At 51.5% G+C, this 20,327-nt stretch overlaps 3 protein-coding genes across 4 annotated transcripts in view; 2 read left to right on the top strand and 1 right to left on the bottom strand.

Moving 5' to 3' along the window:
- Positions 1–20,327, top strand: part of LOC146421070 (uncharacterized) — a 391,077-nt gene that overhangs the window by 252,071 nt on the left and 118,679 nt on the right. The window lies entirely within an intron of this gene.
- LOC146421075 (uncharacterized) overlaps positions 1–20,327 on the bottom strand; it is a 79,515-nt gene that overhangs the window by 43,748 nt on the left and 15,440 nt on the right. The window contains exons 2-3 of the mRNA XM_085047646.1: positions 19,290–19,768; positions 18,861–18,863 (exon numbers count right to left, since the gene is read on the bottom strand). Coding sequence (XP_084903772.1) covers positions 18,861–18,863; positions 19,290–19,768 — 482 coding nt within the window. The remainder of the gene's footprint in view (positions 1–18,860; positions 18,864–19,289; positions 19,769–20,327) is intronic.
- On the top strand, positions 6,459–7,602 carry LOC146421076 (uncharacterized). The gene is made up of 3 exons (XM_085047648.1): positions 6,459–6,595; positions 6,730–6,970; positions 7,403–7,602. The coding sequence occupies exons 1-3, from the start codon at positions 6,521–6,523 to the stop codon at positions 7,600–7,602; spliced, it is 516 nt and encodes a 171-aa protein (XP_084903774.1). The 5' UTR covers positions 6,459–6,520.

Genomic DNA, 20,327 nt, shown 5'->3' with positions numbered 1-20,327 from the left:
TCCCAGGGATACCCCAACACCCCCCAAGGGATGTTTTTGGCACAGCTTGGAAGTAATTCATACTCCAAACATCCAAAACCACTGTGCTCATTTAAACTAAACTGTCAGGATAAATGAATCCCACTCAACTGCCCCAACAGACGTTACAGGTCAGAGTAACAATTCACTAAAGAGATTACAATAAATGCAATGATACAGAGAAAACTGCTTTTAACCCACAAAGATTGAGTACAACCTGGCTGCCTGTAGGTCAGAGCAATGGTCGAGATCCTACCAAATGGTGGTCTTGTGGAAGTTCTGCTCCTCCTCTGGATCAGTTGAGTAGAAGTGGTGTCCCACATCACCAAACCCAGATTATATATGCTCAGGTTCAGGTGGGAATGTTTAGTACCTCCACCTGGGCAGGGAGTCTGACAATGCAATGATGTCATCCTGTGAGTCATGGGATATCTGGGGAGCCTTTGATGGTCTAAATTGTCTCAGCTGCCCATTGTGCTGGTGCCATTGAGTCCACGATGGCCCATTAGCAGAGATGACCCCTCAGGCTGAATGGGACTGTGCTGGTGCTTCCCTGGAGGGAGTTATCACTGCTCAGTCATTGGTGTGAAGAAACAGAAAACTGTCTTTGCCTTGCAGGGTTTGCCTCTTCTTCCTTATCTCATTTAACACCCAGCTGGTAGCCTGAGGGATCAGGGGTGCACTGGGCAGCTCCTGCAAACGACCTGTCATCAACAGCTCATCAGAAATATCCTAAGGGGAGCAGAATGACCACTTTGGTTACAGTTTAGCACTCTGTGGGTGTAACCAAAGTGCTAAACTGTAACCAGGACACGCTGGCAGTGAGATTTCAGTGAGAGATATTTAAAATCTTTTTTAAAAGCTGCTAAGGTCAGTAAGACAGATCCATGCCACCAGCATATTTAGAAAGTAAATCCTGACTTCTCTTTTTCAAAGAAAAAAATCAGTTACCTCTTCATCCAAAGTTACAGAAGAATTTTCAATACACACTTGAGTTTTGTCTTTATCTTTCATATTTTATCTATGTTTTATTCCTTTTCCCTTTTATTTTCTTGAAAGACAAAAATGAGTGTCCTTTGCTCCTGGTTCCCATGTGGAGCAGCTCCCTTCCCACTGGCTGAGCTGCTCAGGCAGAGCCTGGCAGCTCCTGGCCCCTGCAGGGCTGAGGCTTTTCCCTGTCGCTGTGCACAGAGTGATGGAGCAGCACTGCTGAACATGGGGACAGCCAGAGGGACCAGAAGAGCTGCCTTTGTCCTCCTGAAGCTCCAAGGGCCAAACTCTGAGCAGACACGGCTGGAAGAGACTGGCAGGCTCCCTGTTTGCTGTGCTGCCCCACTTGTGAGGGGCCCAGCTTTGCGTGAGGCACAGTGAGAACAAGGGGCAGCTCCCTCCCAGCCCCACAGCCAAGGGACCCCTCTGGCTCCGGGGCTTGGGGCCCTGTCAGCACCTGCTGCTTCAGCCACTGCTTCTGCTGGCATTGAGAGCAACAACCAAACTGTGGCTGATCCTGAGGGAGCAGCAGCAGGGCCTGGAGCTGCTCCCTGAGTCTGGGGCAGGGCTGGACAAATGACCACACAGCAGCAGCAGCAGCAGCAAATGGAGCTCACTTTGAGCACAGCCCCTGGCATTAGCAAACTAATGCTGCTAACATGGACCAGGCTGAATGGAGCAGATAGAATCCTGGAATTCTAGAATCCTTTCTGTTGGAAAAGACCTCTGAGCTCATCAAGCCCAGCCGTTCACCCAGCACTGTCAGCCCAGCACTAAACCACATCCCTGAAGTGCCAAGGCCTGAACAAGAGGCCTGACTGAGGCCTGAACAACAGACCCTGAGCCAAAGGTGACCTCTTGATGAACATTCCATCCTAAGGTTATCTTTGTATCCTCTCATCACTGAAATATGCATGATCTTTGGGTTTTGATAGATGTATCCACTGATTAGTGAATCATGTATTGACTTTTCTGTATTTAGAAGCTAAACAAGGCCATGAAATCCAACATCTGGCCTGGTTTGAGGTGTATGGTCAAAGTCAACTCCCTTGGTTCCTCCTGGAGCCCTGGCCAGGCTTTGGGAGAATCCAAGAGGAGAATGAATCCAGATGTTCCTGAACTGGAAGTGCTGTCAGTTTGTTTGTTCAGCACTCTCCAAGCTGGGCTCTCTCCCAGCGAGGTTGGCAGCCTCACCTGTGGCTGGACACAGCTGCAGGAATTCCCAGTGTCCAGAGTGGCTCTGCAGTCCTTGGCTGTGACAGCTTCCCCAGCTGATGTGTGGGTCTGGGTGATGGTAAAGTCTGAGGGTAACTGGTGATGGATCTTTCTTAATCCCAATCTTTGGTAGTGATGACTGGGTGCATTGTTGATCTCACCCTTTTGTGATTCTTTGCTAAGGATTCTGTGCATTGCTGAGCTTATCCTTTCATAATTCCTTGCAGTTTTGTGTTATAATAAATTACACTGTTCCCTGAGTTGGTGTCTCTGTCTTTGGTACTGACACTGCCCAGCAGCAAAACAGACACTGAGGGCCCCATAGAACCAAAGGGGCATTGTGACACTGCAGGGCCTCGTGTAACCCAGGGGACCATGGTGACACTGTGGGGCCTAAAGGAACCAAGGTGCCATTGTGACACTGTGGGGCCCCATGAAGATAAGGAGACCATTGTGACATTGCAAGGCCTCATGAACCAAGGGGCCATTGTGACATCATGGGGCCCTTACCAACCAAGGGACACTGTGACACCATGGAGAACCATGGAACCAAGGACAGCATTGTGACATTTTGGGACTTCATGCAGCCAAGGGTCCACTGTGATACTGCAGATCCAAGGAGACCTTTCTGGGGTCCTTCAGAGCCCCATAGAAACAAGGGCCATTGTGACACTGTGGGGCATCATGGAACCAAGGGGCCATTGTGACACTGCAGGGCCTTCTGGAACCATGGAGACCATTTGGACACTTCAGGGCCACGTGGAGCCAAGGGGCCATTGTGACACTCTGGGGGCCCATGGAATAAGGGAGATCATTGTGACACACTGGGGCTCCATGGAACCATTCTGACACTGCCTGGACTTGTATGACCAAGGGTCCATTGTTTTCCTCTGCCTGGCACTGCCCAGTCTAGCCTCTCCCTACCTCTGCCCCAGCCCAGCAGAGCAGCCCAGTCCTATCTGGCCCTGCAGCAAGAATGGGAAGCAATGGAGCTCAGGGACAGTGACTCTGTGTCTGGAATGCTCAGGAGATCCTCAGCTCTGGCATCTCCTGCAGCCCCAGGACAGCCCCACTGCCCAGGACAGCAGCAGAGAGTTTGCCCCGGGGCTCCTCAGGCAGCTCCTGCTGCCCCAGCTCTTGCCAGGACTCCTGTGCACACACACAAGGGCTCCTGCTCTTCTCCTGGCACATCCCAGCTGCCCACAGAGCCTTTCCCAGGGGATCACGGCTGTGCTGGCCTGAGCAGCCATTGCTGCAGCCCCTGCCCTGCTCCCCACAGCCCCACAGAGCTGGGGGTGCTGCTCTGCAGAGCACGGGGGCTGTGCTGCCCGGGGCCATGGGTTGCCTCTGCTGGGCTCTGCTGCTCCAGCTGGGACACACAGGCAGCTGATGGTGCTCCCTGCACTCAGCCCTCCCACACGAGCTCTGCTGGGGCCATGGAAGCTGCTCAGAGCTGCCTGCCTTGTTCCAGGCCTGCCAGATGGTCTTGGGGCTGCCTTGGATCCTCCTCTGGAAGTTCCCTGAGGCTCAGAGGAGGCACTGCCCACACTCCTTTCCCTGTCCCTGCTGTGTCCCCAGGGGCTGCAGAGCTCTCATGGTTCACAGCAGACATTCAGTCCTTTATCTCTGGGTGACTCTGATGCCTGGAACAGGCTACCTGAAACAGAGGCCAAAACAATTAGGTGTATATAAAGCAGACAAATTTATTCAAGGCCTTCAAGGTACATTTGGGCTAAGTCTCCCTCAGGGATTACACCCAAAATGGACACCTGGTCAGAAGCTCTTCACCTTTTATAAGTTTTTTCTTATTAGCATATTGGTCCCTAATTCTCTAATCACACCTTCAGGTGATGACACTGACCACCCCAGGCCTGCTCCCCCCTTTCCACCGTTGGTTAGGTATTTTCTGGCCCTCGGGTAATTAATATGTCCTTGAATCTCTGTCCCAAAAGCTTTGTTTTGGTTAAATGTGTTGGAACAGAGGTTTTCAGCATTCTGTAAGAGCACAGAACTACACCAAGTTACAGACATTTGAAGAGAAAAAACCCCCAAAATTATTAAGGCATCATTGTGACCCCAGGGATATCCCAGACCATGTCACTTCATGCTCAGGATATGCAGTGGGGGGAAGAAGGAGGAAGGGGGAACATTTGGGAGGATGCCTTTTGTCTTCCCAAGTCACTGTTCTGTGGGATGGAGCCCTGCTCTCCTGGAGGTGCTGAACAGCTGCCCAGCCCTGGGAAGGGCTGAAGGAATTCCTTCTTTTGCTTTGCTCATGTGGTGCCTTTTGCTTTCCCTGTTCAAGTGCCTTGATCTCAATCCACTCCAGTTTTTACCCTCCAAACTCTCTCCCTGATCCCACTGGTGGGGAGTGACCGAGGGACTGTGAGGTGCTGCCTGGGTTGAACCAAGACACCAACTGTCTGTGCTTTGCTTTGCAGTATTTCAGAGCAAGTGTGTGTTTTATTCACGTCAAGGAGTGCAACAAAAGTTTCCCAACACCTTCTAAGAGATAGAAATGCCGAACATATTTAAAGGGTTTATGGATAACTTTAAAAAACTTGCATGACAATGGGCCTGGAAATCACAGATGCTTATTTTACTCAATGCTTAATAGGTACTCAATTTACTTAAGCATTTACTCAATGCTGAAGAAAGCTCTTGTGATTTACTGCGAAGAAACATTCAGGGATCCCTTAGAGTGCTCTGTTCTTCCTAATTTGCTTCACTGGGTTCTTCTACTTCTACATGTTTATAATTTCAAAATTACAAAATATACATTCTCTTTTGCAGAGGTAAATCCAACTTGGTTTCCATTCTGACTTTCAAGAAATTTCAGTGTCAGAATTTGTGAATGACAGGAAATTCACGGTCATTCAACTATCCTGAAGAATTAATTTTTAAATTAATAGTGGAGGGTGTCACATGCAGCCTCATTCAGAGTCATCGTTTGTAGATGGCACACATTAAATCCTTATATTGAAAGATTTTAGGATCCCACTATTACATTTGAGAGGAATCTCCTGTTTCAGAGTCATGACAAAGTTCTAACAGATCAAATACATCAAATGTTATCATTTGGATCTCCAAGCAGGATGGAATTGACTTCTCCACGCTGATGTGAAATGTTTCACAGTAGTTTGTAGAACCAGAGAATCATGGAAGCCCAGAACAGTTTGGCTTGGGAGGGACCTTGAAGCCCATCCAGTGCCACCCCCTGCCATGGGCAGGGACACCTTCCACTATCCCAGGCTGCTCCAAGCCCCAGTGTCCAACCTGGCCTTGGACACTTGCAGAGATCCAGGGGCAGCCACAGCTTCTCTGGGCACCCTGTGCCAGGGCCTCCCCACCCTCCCAGGGAACAAGTCCTTCCCAAGAGCCCATCCAAGCCCTCCGAAATGGGAGTATTCACCATCACTTCCTCTTCCCAGTTTCAAATGGAGCTGTGTGAACGTTTCAGCCTTTTTGGAAATTGTATTCCAACAGCTCATCTCTGGAGTTCTTTCCTTTGCCTCCTGAACCGTGGGAGTTCTCCTCCGTTTTATTCAGCATTCTAAAGGGGCAAATGATGGAATTCTCAACTATGGTGGAAGAAAAATCTTTTTCCCCAATGAGCCCAGTATTTGCACACCACAGTTCTTGACCCTAAACTTGGGCTTGCACATGTTCCATGTGCAAGAGCCTCTGCATTTTTCAATGGACCCTCTGTCCTGATTTTAGAAGGGAATTCTCTGCTGAGTGTGCAATTATCAGCGTTAATAGACACCACAAAATTATTTTTTCAGACATAAAATGGTTTTTTTTGAATGGTTTCCACAATCGTTTCTACCTTGTAATTATTTACAAACAAATTTAAGCCTGCAGCGATGCCTTCTAGAACTTTACAGCTGTGCATGATGTGCAAACACAGTTTTTTAAAGCTGTGGCACATGCACTGATTGCTTTTGCAGTCCCTGATGTGTCCCTGCGAGAGGCTGTGTGACAGCTCTGTCACCGCCCTCTTTGCACACTGCTGTCCCAGCCGGTTCCAGCCGGTTTGCAGCTGGTTCTGAGCCCCCCTAGCCCGCCGCTGTCCTGGGGCTGCTGGGGAGTGGCCCGTGGGGACAGCAGCGCCTTGCAGGCTGCTTTGTGACGTGTGGCTGCGTGTGCCCCGAGCCCATTGTGACACCTGGGGACACGGCGTGAGCGGGAGGCTATAAAAGGGCACCAAATGGCTGGGGGTGCTCACTGCCAGGGGAGCAGCTCCGTCTGGAGACAGCATCTCCCCGGGCTAGGGTAGCATCGGAGCGACTCCAAGATGTCCACGGACAAGGAGATGAGCAGCGACGTGCAGCCCAAGAAGAAGTGGCTGATGTTTGGCAGAAGGCAGAAGGTGAGGGATGGGCTAGCAGGCAGCTGCCTCGGGGCTCGGGGCGGGCTTGCGGGCACGGAGGGAGCTGCTGTGCCAGGGGGCCGTTTGCACCGCAGAGGGCCAGCTGGTCCTCATCCTTCTCCTGCTCCGTGCAGCTGTCCAACTGCGAGTCACGGGCAGCCCCGCAGGAAGCTGAGGAGCACCGTGACTCCTGTGCTGCCTCTGTGGCGCAGACAGCAGCAGCAGAGAGCCGGGCAGCCCCGCACAGCCCCAGGGGCCGCGGCCAGGCTCTGCTGCGCTCGCTGCGGCGCGGCTCGCGTGCCATCCTGAGCGGGATGGCGGCTGTGATCCGGCGACGCGGCCAGCAGCCGGGGACACGGCGGCCGCCGCATCAGGGCACGGGGACAGGGACGGCAGCAGCAGCCCCCGCACTGGGGCCGGAGAGCCGGGCAGCTGCCCCGCACAGCCCCTGCTGCCCCTCAGCCCGGAGCCCGGCCAGCTGGAAGCTCTGGGTGGGCAGGGGGCAGGGGCAGCAGCGGGGGCTGTGCTGACAGCACCAGAGATGGATGAGAAGTCCTGTGTCATCCTGGAGGAAGACTGCGAAGTGGAGAGCCTCCAAGAGCTGTCTGAAGAGGAACAGGACATAGACCCAAGCTGGAGAAGTGGAGAAGAGAGACCTCCTTTGAGGCCAAGAGAGGCATGGGCAGAGCACGGGAACCTTCAGCCGCGCACAGCCACAGGCCAAGGCCCAGCTCTGCCCAGCAGAGCCCCTCACAGCGGGGAAAAGACCTCAACCCCAGACTTGATTCAGGAGCTCTGTCCCCCCAGGCCCTCTCCCAGCCAGCTGGAAGGTCTCGGACAGTGGGCTGGGTCAGCAGCAGGGACAGTCCTGGAGGAGCTACAGAGCAAGGACAGGGGCTGCTCCAGGGATCTCCAAGGTGGCAGTAGTGTGGAGGAGGAAATCGAAGTGTCCTGTTCACATGACCCAAAACCACTGGAGCATTGCAGTGGCTCAGGACGACTCCTAGAGCTTTCTTCCCCAAACGCAGATCAATCAGTGTCCAGTGGGGAAGAGAGCAGTGACCAGGAGTCGTCACAGGAGAACAGGAACAAAATCACTATATACCATATATGGGTCAAGCCCTTCTACCCAGCGCTCATGTTTGACCCCTTTGAGCTGCTGGCAGAAGAGGCAGACACTGACCTGCCCAGCTCACCTCGTGCCCAGGCAGCTCATGGGGACACCCAGCCAGAAGCTGCTGCTCTGGGCAGAGCTCCTGAGGATGAGGAGCACCACATGCATCCCACTGCCAAGGCACGAGAGGTGGCAAAGACAGCAGCTTCTGCTGCCTCTGTGGCGCAGGCGGCAGCAGCAGAGCCGGGCAGCCCCGCACAGCCCCAGGGGCCGCGGCCAGGCTCTGCTGCGCTCGCTGCGGCGCGGCTCCCGTGCCATCCTGAGCGGGATGGCGGCTGTGATCCGGCGACGCGGCCAGCAGCCGGGGACACGGCGGCCCCCGCGTCAGGGCACGGGGACAGGGACGGCAGCAGCAGCCCCCGCACTGGGGCCAGAGAGCCGGGCAGCTGCCCCGCACAGCCCCTGCTGCCCCCCCAGCCCGGAGCCCGGCCAGCTGGAAGCTCTGGGTAGGCAGGGGGCAGGGGCAGCAGCGGGGGCTGTGCTGACAGAACCAGAGATTGATGAGAAGTCCTGTGTCATCCTGGAGGAAGACTGGGAAGTGGAACACAAATGAGATCCAAGCTGGAGAAGTAGAGAAGAGAGGCCTCCTGTGAGGCCCTGTGAGGGATGGGCAGAGCACGGGAGCCTTCATCCAGGAACAGCCACAGGCCAAGGCCCAGCTCTGCTCATCAGAGCCCCACACAGTGGGGAAAAGGCCTCAACTCCATACCCAGTTATGGACCAGTGCCCCCAAGCCCCTTGCCCAGTCAGCTGGAAGATCTCCCTGGGCAGGGGCAGAAGCAGAGCCATGCCTGTCAGGGGCACCAGCTGAGGAGTGGTCCAGCTCAAACAAGCTCAGGTCTGTGTGGAGTTTGCCAGGGCTGGGCACAGCATGGGCAGAGATCACACACCTGAGCTGGAGCACTGAGGAGGAGAGAGCCTCAGGGTCCCTCCCAGGTGAGGCATGGCCTGAAGATGCAGAGCTGAGCAGCAGGTCTGAGGAAGAGAGTGACTCAGGCTCCTTGCCATGTTGGTCATGGGCTGAAGACACAGCTGAGCTGGAGCAGTGAGGCAGAGAGTGGCTCAGGGTCTCTCCCATTAGAGGCCTGGGCCGAAGACAGAGACCTGAGTGGGAACGCTGACGAGGACAGTGGCTCTGTGTCCCTCCCAAGTGACTTGTGGCCAGAATGCAGCCACCCAGCCTGGAGGATAGAGGATGACAGACAGTGCCTCAGGGTCCCTCCTACGGGACATTCCAGATGGCACTTGGGGACAGCAATTCCTAGAGTGGCACAGGTGGTTGTTTGAGTGTCTGCAAGGCCTGCACTCAGCTGTGGCTGTGGCTGTCCCCGAGTGGCAGCTGTCCCACTTCAGGAGGGTGCTCAGGGCATTTGGGAGCCTCAGACACCTCATTCCAGTGCTCCAGTCAGAGGAGCCATCCCACCATGGCTCCGTGGGAATGCCAATGCTGTAACACCCACGGAGGCATGAGCACTGGAATGAGCTCTGGAACGCTCTGTCCTTGCTCTCCTTTGCTCCATGTGTGTTTGTGCACAGCCCCTGAGCCAGGCCCTGCAGAAAGTGGATGTGTTGGCTGGAGGATCTGCAGTGCCTTTGCATTGTCCCAGGCATCCCTCACAGCTCTTGGCATGCGACTGGCAGGCTTGGGATGGAGAGGTTCCCTTCCCCAAAAAATCTGGTTCAAAGGCACCTTCTCCACTCTGGCAAGGCCTCAGAGAAAGAACCTGCTTCTCCTTCTTTGTGACATGGGATGTGACCAGGAAACAAGACGTGCCAAAGCAAGTGCCAAAGCAAGTCAGGGTTCTGGTCTGAGTAACCAAACCCTGACATTGACAGTGACATTTCCAATGACCGGGACAAGACCACTGAAGGCACCCTCAGTTATTCTGCAGATGCCACCAAGTTGGGTGGCAATGTCCATCTGCTGCAGGGCCAGCAGGCTCAAGACTGAGGTGCCATTGTACTTGCTGCCTCAAGAATCTGAGGAGCAAAAGTAAGAGAATTTATTAGACTTAAATTCTGTAGGTTAAAATAGGGCTAGATATTAGTAGAGCTCTCTTCTAGAATTAAGGATAACTGGATAAAGGCCCACTCATGCCCTTTTTTCCTGTTTAATTAGAAACAAAATAACTTAAATTATTATTAATAAAAATTAATAACTAACTAACTTCATTAAAAAGATACCCTAATAACTAAATTAACTAAATTAATTAATTAAGCAAGGTAAAGAGTTCCAGAAGCTTAAACTAGACATTAGTTGGTAAAGAAAACTGCTAGAGAGCTTTTGTTTTATGATAGATAATATTATTTAGCATTTGGCCTGGAATATGTTCCTCAGGCAGTTGAGCTGTAGCTCTTGCTCACTTAGAACAGGTTCCATAAGATGCTTTCATTGAAATAAAATGATGGAACTGACAAATCAGAAGAGCTTGTTGTTTTCATGGTGCTGTAGTCATTGATTTGGGGGAAACTGCTGAAGGCTGAAGCCTTTTGGTCTCTGGGGCATTGCAGTGTGTGCTGTGTGGGGCAGAGGAGAAAGGCGCTGCCTGGGGTGGGAGGGATGCAGGGACACCAAGTGCTTGTGACTTGTGCCACAAGGCCTTGGTCTGATGCAAAAGCTCCTTTTCTTGCGTCCACTTCTCCTCCTAGAGAGCTGCCCTGGTGCAGAGATCATTCTGTAGGATCTCTGCAAGGAGGAGAGCTCTCAGCCATGCCAAGGAGATTTTCCAGAACTCTCTGTTCTGCAGGCCAGCAGCTGCCAGGCTGTTTTGTGGAACTCATTGTGAGGCACACAGGGATTTTCCTGCCAGGACATTGGATCCCACTGGCTGTGTCAGGTGCCTGCAGAGGAGCTGCAGCACTCAAATGCATTTGCAAATGCAGCTCTTGCAGCCTGGCTGAAAATCTCCTGAGACGAGGAGCCTGAGGGGACACGTGCTTGGCCACATGCATTGTGCAGCTGAAAGCTCCAGGATGCCACAATGTGCCACGCTGGACACTGCCTGGCATTGGTGACAAGGGGGGAACCAGGGCGTGGTGAGCAACATGACTCACTCCCCGGCTTGTGAAGAACAACTATTTATCAATTAACAGCCAAAGAACGGAAGTGTTAAGCTCAGTATTTCTCGTGCCAAGGCAGAGAAAACAGCACACTCGATGCTGGGCGCTCTCCCTCGCACATCCCAAAGGGCAGAGGACCAGGTGCAAAGCACTGGGTCACTCTTATACCCTCGCTTATCACACCCCATTGGTCCATTTGGGATCCTTCGTCTCATTGGCTCGTTTGTCCAAACGTGATTGGCTCGATTCTCTGGTGCATTCCTGTCCAATCACGGTCTAGGTCTCTCCTGGTTGGTTCTCGTCTGGTCCAATCCGCGTCCTTGATGACATTGGGATATTCTAGAAACATCTTCCTTTATATGGGTGCTTTCATGCACATTCATTTAATGGGTGTGTTTAAATGTTACACTTAGTACAGCATCTTGCCGCCTACTAACTCCAACATAAGTAATATAAAGAACTTAACTTTATAATTAACCTTATGAACTCATTAACATATTATTAACTCATGGGTATAATTAACTTCAGTGAACTTAAACTCATTTATAGCAGTCCCCCCTCTCATCCTTTGATCAGGCTTTTGCCTGCATCAAGGAAAAGTCACACCAGATGATGAGCCCTTAGTTCCCATACAAACTTCTCAGTTTCTGGTATTTTTCATCTATTTCTTTAGCAGTTTCATTGATTCCCTCTTCCCAATTCTCTTTCATTACCATCAATTTTTCTTGGGTCATCTTTTCTAGGGTGTTTTGGGTAATACTTGTTATCATCCATATCATGCAGGGGATTACACACAGGAGAAAAATAATACTTGTTAAAGCACACAGACCAATAAACACTATTCTTTTTATCCACCCTCCATTAAAGAAATTTTCCGACCAATTTGCTTTAAAAAGGGGAATCCACTTTTGGATGGGCACATGTGCTAGTTGGCAGATGTTATGAGTGATATTCTTAATAATTTCCCTGTGGTCATCAATGTCCATGCAACATTCTGGTGAGTTAAATTTTCCACACACTCCACCCTCTTCTGCCAGGAGGTGATCTAGGGCTAGTCTATTCTGATATATCGCCATCCTCATTTGCTTTTGCTGTGCTGTTATAAGGTCTATTGCCAGGGTGGTTTGATTTGTTATGATTTTGAGGACTGCTGGTAATCTGATAATGCGGTTCAACATATAAATAGGGGTTCTATACCCCCAAGAACCATCTTGGGCCCAAGTGGCCCATAAGTACTGATGATTCTTTCTGGGGTCAATTGGTCATCTGCCCTCTTCTGAGTTCCCCCTATTAAATCTCTTTTTTGTCATTCTAGTTAATCATAAAGTAGGACTCCCAACTCTCGTCCTTGAATCCAGGGTAATAGAAAGAAAGAAGGTCTAATCACTCCTAATGCACAACTTCCTGACCAATTTTGAGGTAAGGTAGCAGAAGCAGTATCCCCAGGTAACCAGAATAAACATTTTGGAGCTTCCCAAAAGTTGTAATCTTCCCTTTTTATCTCTTCCCAAAATTTTGAAATTCCTGGGACATCTAGGAATGGATTTACTTATTTTGCAATACATTCATATAATCCTTTGTGATTTATGTACACACACCCCATCTTTCCTCCTTCTCTAGACCAGTACAGGTTAGGGGCTTTCGGTATCCACCGGGTATGGCTGCCATCTGTAACTAGGTAACATTTGCACGATAATTGGCCAACCTCTGTGTGATGCTTTGGTCCTTTTCTCCATATACACTCTTCACCAATGGTTTTGGCTCATAATTTCCATTGTCCCCATCGACTTCTTGCAGCTAATACATCTCTTTCCATTTTCATCCACTTTAACACATCGCATGCCCTTAAACTTATACCCTCCCATGGCCACATTTCAGTCATCTTGGTACCTCCACAAATCCAGCAACTGAACACACTAAATTCTTTGCTTATTCTCTCTACCATGTCCAGAAATAGATTTTTCCCATATGGTATCATGCCTTCTTCTTCAACATCCCACACTCCTTTTTTTAGCTCTTTCTATGTAATTCAGTCTTCCACATTTCTACTTTTTGTCAAGCCTCCCTCTGGATCATGCTCGAAACAAATCCATTCTTCTTTTACAGGGCATTCTCCACCCAATTTTTGTTTGCAATTCCCTGTGTTTTCGGTTAGCCAATATGTTTTCCCTTCTTCTTCTCAAGTTCGTAATTCAGGAAGATTGATACACTCGGTGTTCAGATATGTATGTATCCTTACAAGTGACTTTGTAACATGCCCTGCATACAAGGGATAATAGCACTTGTTACAGCTTCCCAGGAGGTGGATACTCAATACCCAAGCTAGCCACAGGGGTCTGGCACAGGATACCCTCCCAGCCCTCACACCTATGGGGGCTCCTCCCAAGGTGGGGATGGTTCGTCTGGCAAAGGCAGAGCCTGACCCAGTCTTGCCCCCTCCGTGCTTTCTCTTTACCTGGGTGTGGTATCTTCCTTCAGGACTCATCTTCTCCTTTTCCTGAAACCAGGTTCTTCACAATTGTTTAGGGTCTAATTGTCCAGATACATGGGGAATGCTCTACACTTTTCACTTTTGGTGGCACTTAAGAAAAACACCAGAACAGTGAAATTATTATAATTAACAAGATAAACTGGGAACTTTGGAACAATTGGCTCAACTCGTAGTGGTTAAATCTTATAATAGAATCTCACAAGCAGTTTTTAAGCATAGAAACTTGATATAGCTCAGTGGTGGTCACAGGGTGGTCAATTCCTTAGGTCTTTTCCACAGGGTCAGCTTCAGACCTCCTGTCTGTGCAGTGACTGACCACTCAGTGGGAGCTGGAACTGGCCCTTTCACTCGGGTGATGTGACTCCAACCCCTCTCTTTGGTTTGGACCGTGGTGTTCATTGCATGAACCTGAAAAGGACCTTCATATTCAGCAGTTAGCAGTGCATCCCTCCAGACTTTGATTAAAACCCAGTCACCTGGCTCAGTTTTATGGATCTTAAAGTCTATGGGCATAGTTTCGGTCAGATATCCTCACTTCATTAGATCTTCCAGAGTGATGGCAATTGCATGAATATAGTTATTGGTGATATTCTCTCCTTCAGTATATGCACCTGTGCTAAAAGGGGCAATCAAATAAGGCAGCCTGAACATAGCCTCATAGGGGGAAGCTCCCAAGTCAGCCCGTGGTCTGGCTCTAATCCTTAACAGGGCTAGTAGAATGCATTTTAACCAATTCATTTGTGTCTCTTCCATTAATTTTGTTATGGTGTTCTTAAGTGTTTGATTCATCTGCTCAACTTTCTCTGAGTTCTGGGGATGCCATGATGTATGAAGATGCCACTTTACCCCCAAAGCTTCCATTATCTGGTGTAAAACCTTTGAGGTGAAATGAGGACCTGGGTCTGAGTCAATGGTATTGAGCACCTCATACCTAGGCATGCCATTCAGCATCAGAGACACCTTTGCCTTGCTTGTCCCCACCTGCCATCACTGCCTCCAGTGTTCTGTTCTAACTGCAATCTGGGGACACTTTCTCAATCGTGTCTCTCAGTGAAAACCATTTAAACAACAAGGAACTCCAGGGTTTCAATTGAAGTTTTTCTTCTTCAGAAGTTTTTTGCACACACCCTGAGGGACTGAGTCTGATGCAAACAGCACCAAAGCCCCACGAGGGTCATTCAAGTCCCTGTGCTGTTGCTGTGCTGCTGAGCTGGGCTGGGCTCCTGGCACAGAGGAGCTCCTGGCAAGCGGCAGCGCTGCAGAGAGACAGCTCTGCCCAGGAGCAGCTCCTGTGCACAGCCCAGCAGGGCTGGGGCACTGCCAGGCCATCTCAGGGACACGAGCAGGGCACACCAGAGCTCACAGGTGCTCAGCATTGGCAGGGGCTGTGCCATGGCCCAGAGGGGGCTGTGTCATAGCCATGGGCACCTCTGGGGCTGTGTCAGAGAGCCACAGAGCAGCTGTGATGTCAGAAAGGAGCTGTGTGACATCACAGAGTGGGTTGTGTGAGGTCACAGATTGGGCTATGACATCCCAGAATTGGTTGTGTGAGGTCATGGAGCAGCTAAAGGATCACAGAGGGGACTGTGTGACATCACAGGGCAGGCTCTGATATCACAGGGTTGCTGTATGACCTCAGAGCAGGCTGTGCAGTTACAGAGTGAGCTGTGTAACATCACTGAGTAGCTGTATGGCATCACAGAGTGGGCTGTGTGACATTACTGACTGGCTTGTGACACCACAGAGCAGGCTGTGATATCCTAGAGCAGGGTGTGATCTGTGACATCAGAGAGAGGGCTGTGGCATCACTGACTGGTTGTGACTCATCAAAGAGCAGGCTGTGACATCACAGTGTAGCTGAATGACATCATACAGAAAGCTGTGAGGACAGACAGTAGACTGTGTGACATGACAGGGTGGTGACGTGACATCATGGAATGGGCTGTGACATCACAGGACAGCTTTATGTGACCATAGTGAAGGCTGTGTGAAATCACAGAGTTGCCTGTGACATCACAGAGTGGGCTATGACAACACAGGGTGGCTGTGTGACATCACAGGGTAGCTGTGTGAGGTCCCTGAGGAGGTCACTCTGCCCCAGCCCCCCTCACAGTCCCTCCAGACAAGTCCAACACTGCTCGTGCACAGCAGGGTCTCATGTCCCCCCAGGTCCCCCCTGCCCCCCAGTGCCACAGCCTCCCCCAGAGGATGTTCCACGAGATCGACCCCCAGAGCCTGACACGGGGACAGGGGGGACAGGGCCCTGGGGGGTGGGACAGGGGGACAGGGACCACCCTGGCAGTGTCCCTGTGTCCCCCAGGACGAGAGCCTGGCCCAGGGCTCCTTCACCCTCTTACGAACGAAGGCTTGAGAGCACTTAAAAAATCCCCAGCAAGGGATCAGCAAAAACCAGATTTAATATTAAGCAACAGCACAGAAAAGTTCCTTGGTAAGAGTCACTCTGCTCCTGACTGCAGAGTTCAGGCACACCAGGGGAAAAAGCAACAACAAAAGCAAGGAAATCCAGGCAATCAAACCAGAAATGACCTGAGAATTGGCACTGTGTGTGTGTGTGACAAAAGGACAGTGAGGGCAAGGATAAAAGGAATATGGCCTAAAAGCTTAACAGGCCTCAAACTTAACAGAACTTAACTTCTACCTTAACCTGAATTTATACCTTAAACTTAACAACTTAGCAAAAGAACATCCCTTAGCAGCATTTCACTTAGCTCATACCTTATGACTGAACCTCACTTACAGGCCTAACTCACTCAGATATCCAAGGCACTTCAACACCTCCCAGAGCAGCATTTCTCCCCCATTTCCAGAGCACAGGCACACATGTGTGCACACAGACAGAAAGAGGCAGTGCCAGGGAGCTGTCAGAAATTGCCCTGGAGGGCAGGGAAAGGCTCACTGTGGATGCTTTTGCATCTCCCCAGCAGGCGAAGGGTTGTTCCTGGAGGAGTGGGGGGATCGGCCCAGGGTCCCTCGTTGTTCGGGGATGCCCCGAGTGCAGCAAACGGGAGAGTTCCCGGCTCGGAGAGGCCCCACTCAGAGGGAGCTCACTGCTCCAGGAGAGCTCCAAGGGGCTCCTTTTGGAGCCCCTTTGATAGGGCCCCAAGAGATGGGCTTTAGTCACAGCAATGTTCCATCCTGGCTGCACTTTGCATCCACAGCTTTCTCTGACACTGTGAGAACAGGGATGTTGTGCCACTGAGGGGAGAAAAACAGTTCCCAAGGCTGCTCCTAAAGAAAGCAGGAGCTGGTTGGACAGCAGCAGTGCCTGGGAGCAGACCGTGTTTGTGATCAGCTGCAGAGGAGCTGAGCCCAGGGGCTGTTGGCCAAGGCTGAGGCCTAACGAGCATTTCTCAGATCCAGGGCTGTCCTGGAAAGGTGGTGGTGGGGATAATTCACACCCTCAGTGTGCTCCCAGTTCCTCCCAGTATTTCCATGTCTGTGCTCCAAGTGCTGCTCACAGCCCTGATCCGTGGGGATGGGAATGTCCCGCTCCCTTCCCGGGGCAGTGTCACACCAGAGCCAGGTGTGCAGGGCAGGACCTTGCCCTGACCCCAAGCACTGTCCCACCTGCAGGATCTGCTTCCCATCGGCCTCTTCCTCCTGCAGCCCCAAGCCCAGGTTGGTGCTAAACAAAGGGCAATGGCTCAGGGTCATCCCCCGGCGGGGGCTGTGCACCCCCTCTGCCCCCTCCCCAAATTCCCTCCTGGGGGAGCAGGAGCTGGGTCAGGAGCCCTGTGGGGAGGGAAAAGGGGGGACACTGGGATGGGAGGTGTCACACAAACCACTCCCTGCAATATAAATGGGCCCAAGAGCCACCATAACCCCATTCCCATCTCCCCCTACACCCACCCAAATTCTCTCCAAGTCACACAGCCCAGCCAGGACCCCAAACCTCTCTCACAGAGCCTGCCATACTCCCTCTCAGCACCACAAATGCCCCCAAAAGCTACAAAAGCCCCTCCTAATTCCCCCAGGATTCCCTAAATCCCCTCCCACCCCCCATGACACTGACCAGGAGATCGTGGTGGACAGGAACATCCACAGCTGGGAGCAGCTTGGGCAATTCAGCAGTGATTTGGGCACTTTGGAGGGCACATCCCACATGGGGAGACCCAGGCCAGGGACTGGGACAGACAACTGGAATTCCTGGACAACAGATGGGCTCAGGTGGACACATTCTGCTGGAACTATGAGACTGTTGTCCTGTCCCCCAGCCTGGGCAGCCCCAGAACATCCAAATCCTCATGAATATTCCCCTGAACCCCACATTCACCCCCAAATCCACAGTAAAATGGTGCAGCTTTAGATCTCTTTGTTTCATTTCTTTATTTTACCTCAGCTTTGGTTGTTGTTACAAGGTGAAGAAGGAAATCATTTAGGTTGGAAAATACCTCCAAGATCATCCATCATTTCTTGATGCCACCAGAAGAAACAATTACACAGCAGGTAACAATTTTTAGGGTGTAACATTAATAAATCAGCTCTTCCCAATGAATTTCAGAAGTCAATCTGAGTCCCGATGGATGTTCCTGCCCCTGCGTTTGTCCAGGTGGCCACAGGGAATCAGGAGGACATGGAAGCCACCAGCCAGGTGCCTTCCCAACCTGAGTATGTTAGTTTTGCTCAGCCCAGAACATCAGCAAGCTATCTTTAGCATCTAGGGGAAACTTAAACCCTTCAAAAGCTGTTGTGGTAGGCCTGAAGAAGTGGCTGAAGGGTTGGGAGAAAACTCACCCCTGTGCTCATGAGTTGGTTTTGCTTAGCCCAGTTTTTGCTACTGGGTGGGGTGGGGCACAAAAATGGCTCCTCTGTGTCCTGGGTGAATGTTCTAGAAGTTTTCACCATGTCCAGCAGAGCCAATCTCTGATGGCTCTGAAGATGATGGACATGCTGCTGGCCAAGTCTGGGCCAATTAGAGATGTTGGTTACACCTCTGGGATATCATATTTAAGAAGAAATCAAAACAATGTGAGCAAGCACTTCTTTTTAGACAGAGGATGAGGAGGAGGTGAGAATATGTGAGGGAAAACAACATGGAGACACCAAGGTCAGTGGAGAAGGTGGGGGAGGAGGTGCTCCAGGCACCAGAGCTGAAAATCCTCTGCTGGCTGTGGTGAGGACAATGGGGAAGCAGGTTGTCCCCCTGCAGCCCATGGGGTCCACGAGGGGTGCAGAGATCCACCCACAGCCCGTGGGGAGGTGCTCACGCTAGAGGAGCAGGTGGATGCCTGGAAGAAGCTGTGATCCAGTGGGAGTCCCAGTGCAGGGAAAGGCCTTGTTCCTTGGGATGGAAACAGCCTGGCCTGGGCTCGGAGCTCTGAACCCTGTGGACAAGAACTCATGGGGCAGCAGATTCCAGCGGCTGCTGCTCGAGAGATTGGACCCACAGCAAAGAAGTTTGCAGAGGACTGTCTCCAGTGGGAGGGACCCATGGCTAAGTAAAGGACTCCTCTCCCTGAACAGCAGAAGATATTTTGGTCATGGACTAACCAAAAAACCCATACCCTGCCCGCCACAACCCCCTGTGCTATTGGTGGGAAAGAAGGAGGGGCCTGAGTAGTGTATTAAGAGCTTACTCTGTTTAGGGTTAGGTTACCAATAAATCACTTTGCAACTTTAAGTTCTCAGCCTGTTTTGCTCTTCATTGCATCCTGCCTGGTTCATTATCACAACTCATAACCCCTGTGTGTGTGTGTGTGTCTGTGTGTATGTGTGTGTGTGTTAGGGTTTTCTTTTTCCCCTCTGCTCTGCACAGCTGCAGCAGGGGATAGAAGAGAAAGCAGATTTCGTAGGTGCCTGGCATTTGGCCAGGGTCAAACCACAACACTGGGTCACTGGGAGTGTGGGTCACCAGGGCTCTTCCCAATGAGGGTCCTCAGATGGGGGATGAATATCGAGCAGTGCATGAAGCTTTTCCCCATTCGGGGCACTCGCAGGGCTTCCCTTACTGGTGCCTCTCTTGGTGTCTGGTCAAGTGAGAGCTCCTGGAGAAGCTCTTCCCACACTCAGGACACTTGTAAGGCCTCTCCCCTGTGTGGATGCGCTGGTGGGTGATGAGGTGGGAGTTGCGCTTGAAGCCTTTCCTGCAGTCGGGGCAGCGGAAGGGCCTCTTGTCTGTGTGAATCCGCTGGTGCTTGAGGAGATTGGAGCTGGTCTGAAACCTCTTCCCACACTCGGGACACTCATAGGGTCTCTCCCCAGTGTGGATCCTCTTGTGGCAGATCAGGCTGGAGCTCTGGCTGAAGCTCTTCCCACATTCCCCACACTCATAGGGTTTCTCCCCTGTGTGGATCCGCTGGTGGTCCATAAGCTGGGAGATCCTTCTGAAGCTCTTCCCACATTCCCCACACTCGTAGGGCTTCTCGGTCTCATGAAGCTTCTCAGGAATCTCCAGCTCCGAAACCTGGCTGAAGCTCTTGCCAACTTCCTGGCACAGGGCGGATCTTTTCTCTTCAGAGCACCCTGGGCTGGGTTTGCAGCCCCTCCTTGGGCAGCATCTCTGGGACTTTTCCTCCTGGTTGGATTCCAGAGTCATGGAGCTGCTCAAAATGGCCTCTTCCATGAGGTTCTGCCATAAGGACTTGTCCTCCCTGGTCTTTCTCCTCAGATCGTTGTCTGGGGAAGGAAGGACAAGGAGAGGATTTGGGATTTGCCTCCATGCCAGAGGGAAGGGGAAGGAGATCCCCCCAGTCTATCCCTACCAGGACAGAGTCAGCAGCAGGGTTGTCCTGCAGCCAGGGGTGATGCTGAGCTGGGAGATGGAGGAGAAGAGAGCAGGAAAGGGGCAGTGACTTCCTCCTCACCTGCCTGGCTGTCCTGGGGCATCTTCCTCTTCCTCACAGCTTCCACCTTCTCCATCTGGCCAAGTTTTGGGAATTGGAAATCCTCATTTGGGTAAAAAAAAGGTGTGAGTGCCTTGGGTTGGGGGTTCCTCCTGCCCAAGTCTATCTCTAGAAGTCACCAGGTGTTTTGTGTCTATAAAATCC

Source organism: Lichenostomus cassidix, unplaced genomic scaffold (genome assembly GCF_008360975.1).
Source record: "Lichenostomus cassidix isolate B80296 unplaced genomic scaffold, HeHo_3.0 HiC_scaffold_43, whole genome shotgun sequence".
In the NCBI taxonomy this organism is placed as follows: Eukaryota; Metazoa; Chordata; class Aves; order Passeriformes; family Meliphagidae; genus Lichenostomus; species Lichenostomus cassidix.
Note: the sequence above shows the minus strand (reverse complement) of the source record. Positions and strands in the feature narration are given on the sequence as shown.

Excerpts from the sequence above, each read along its gene's own strand:
- LOC146421076 (XM_085047648.1), top strand. The coding sequence starts at position 6,521 with ATGTCCACGGACAAGGAGATGAGCAGCGACGTGCAGCCCAAGAAGAAG. Across the intron at positions 6,596-6,729 it reads TGTTTGGCAGAAGGCAGAAG|CTGTCCAACTGCGAGTCACG; the intron begins GTGAGGGATGGG and ends TGCTCCGTGCAG. Across the intron at positions 6,971-7,402 it reads ACGGCGGCCGCCGCATCAGG|GCCCTCTCCCAGCCAGCTGG; the intron begins GCACGGGGACAG and ends CTGTCCCCCCAG.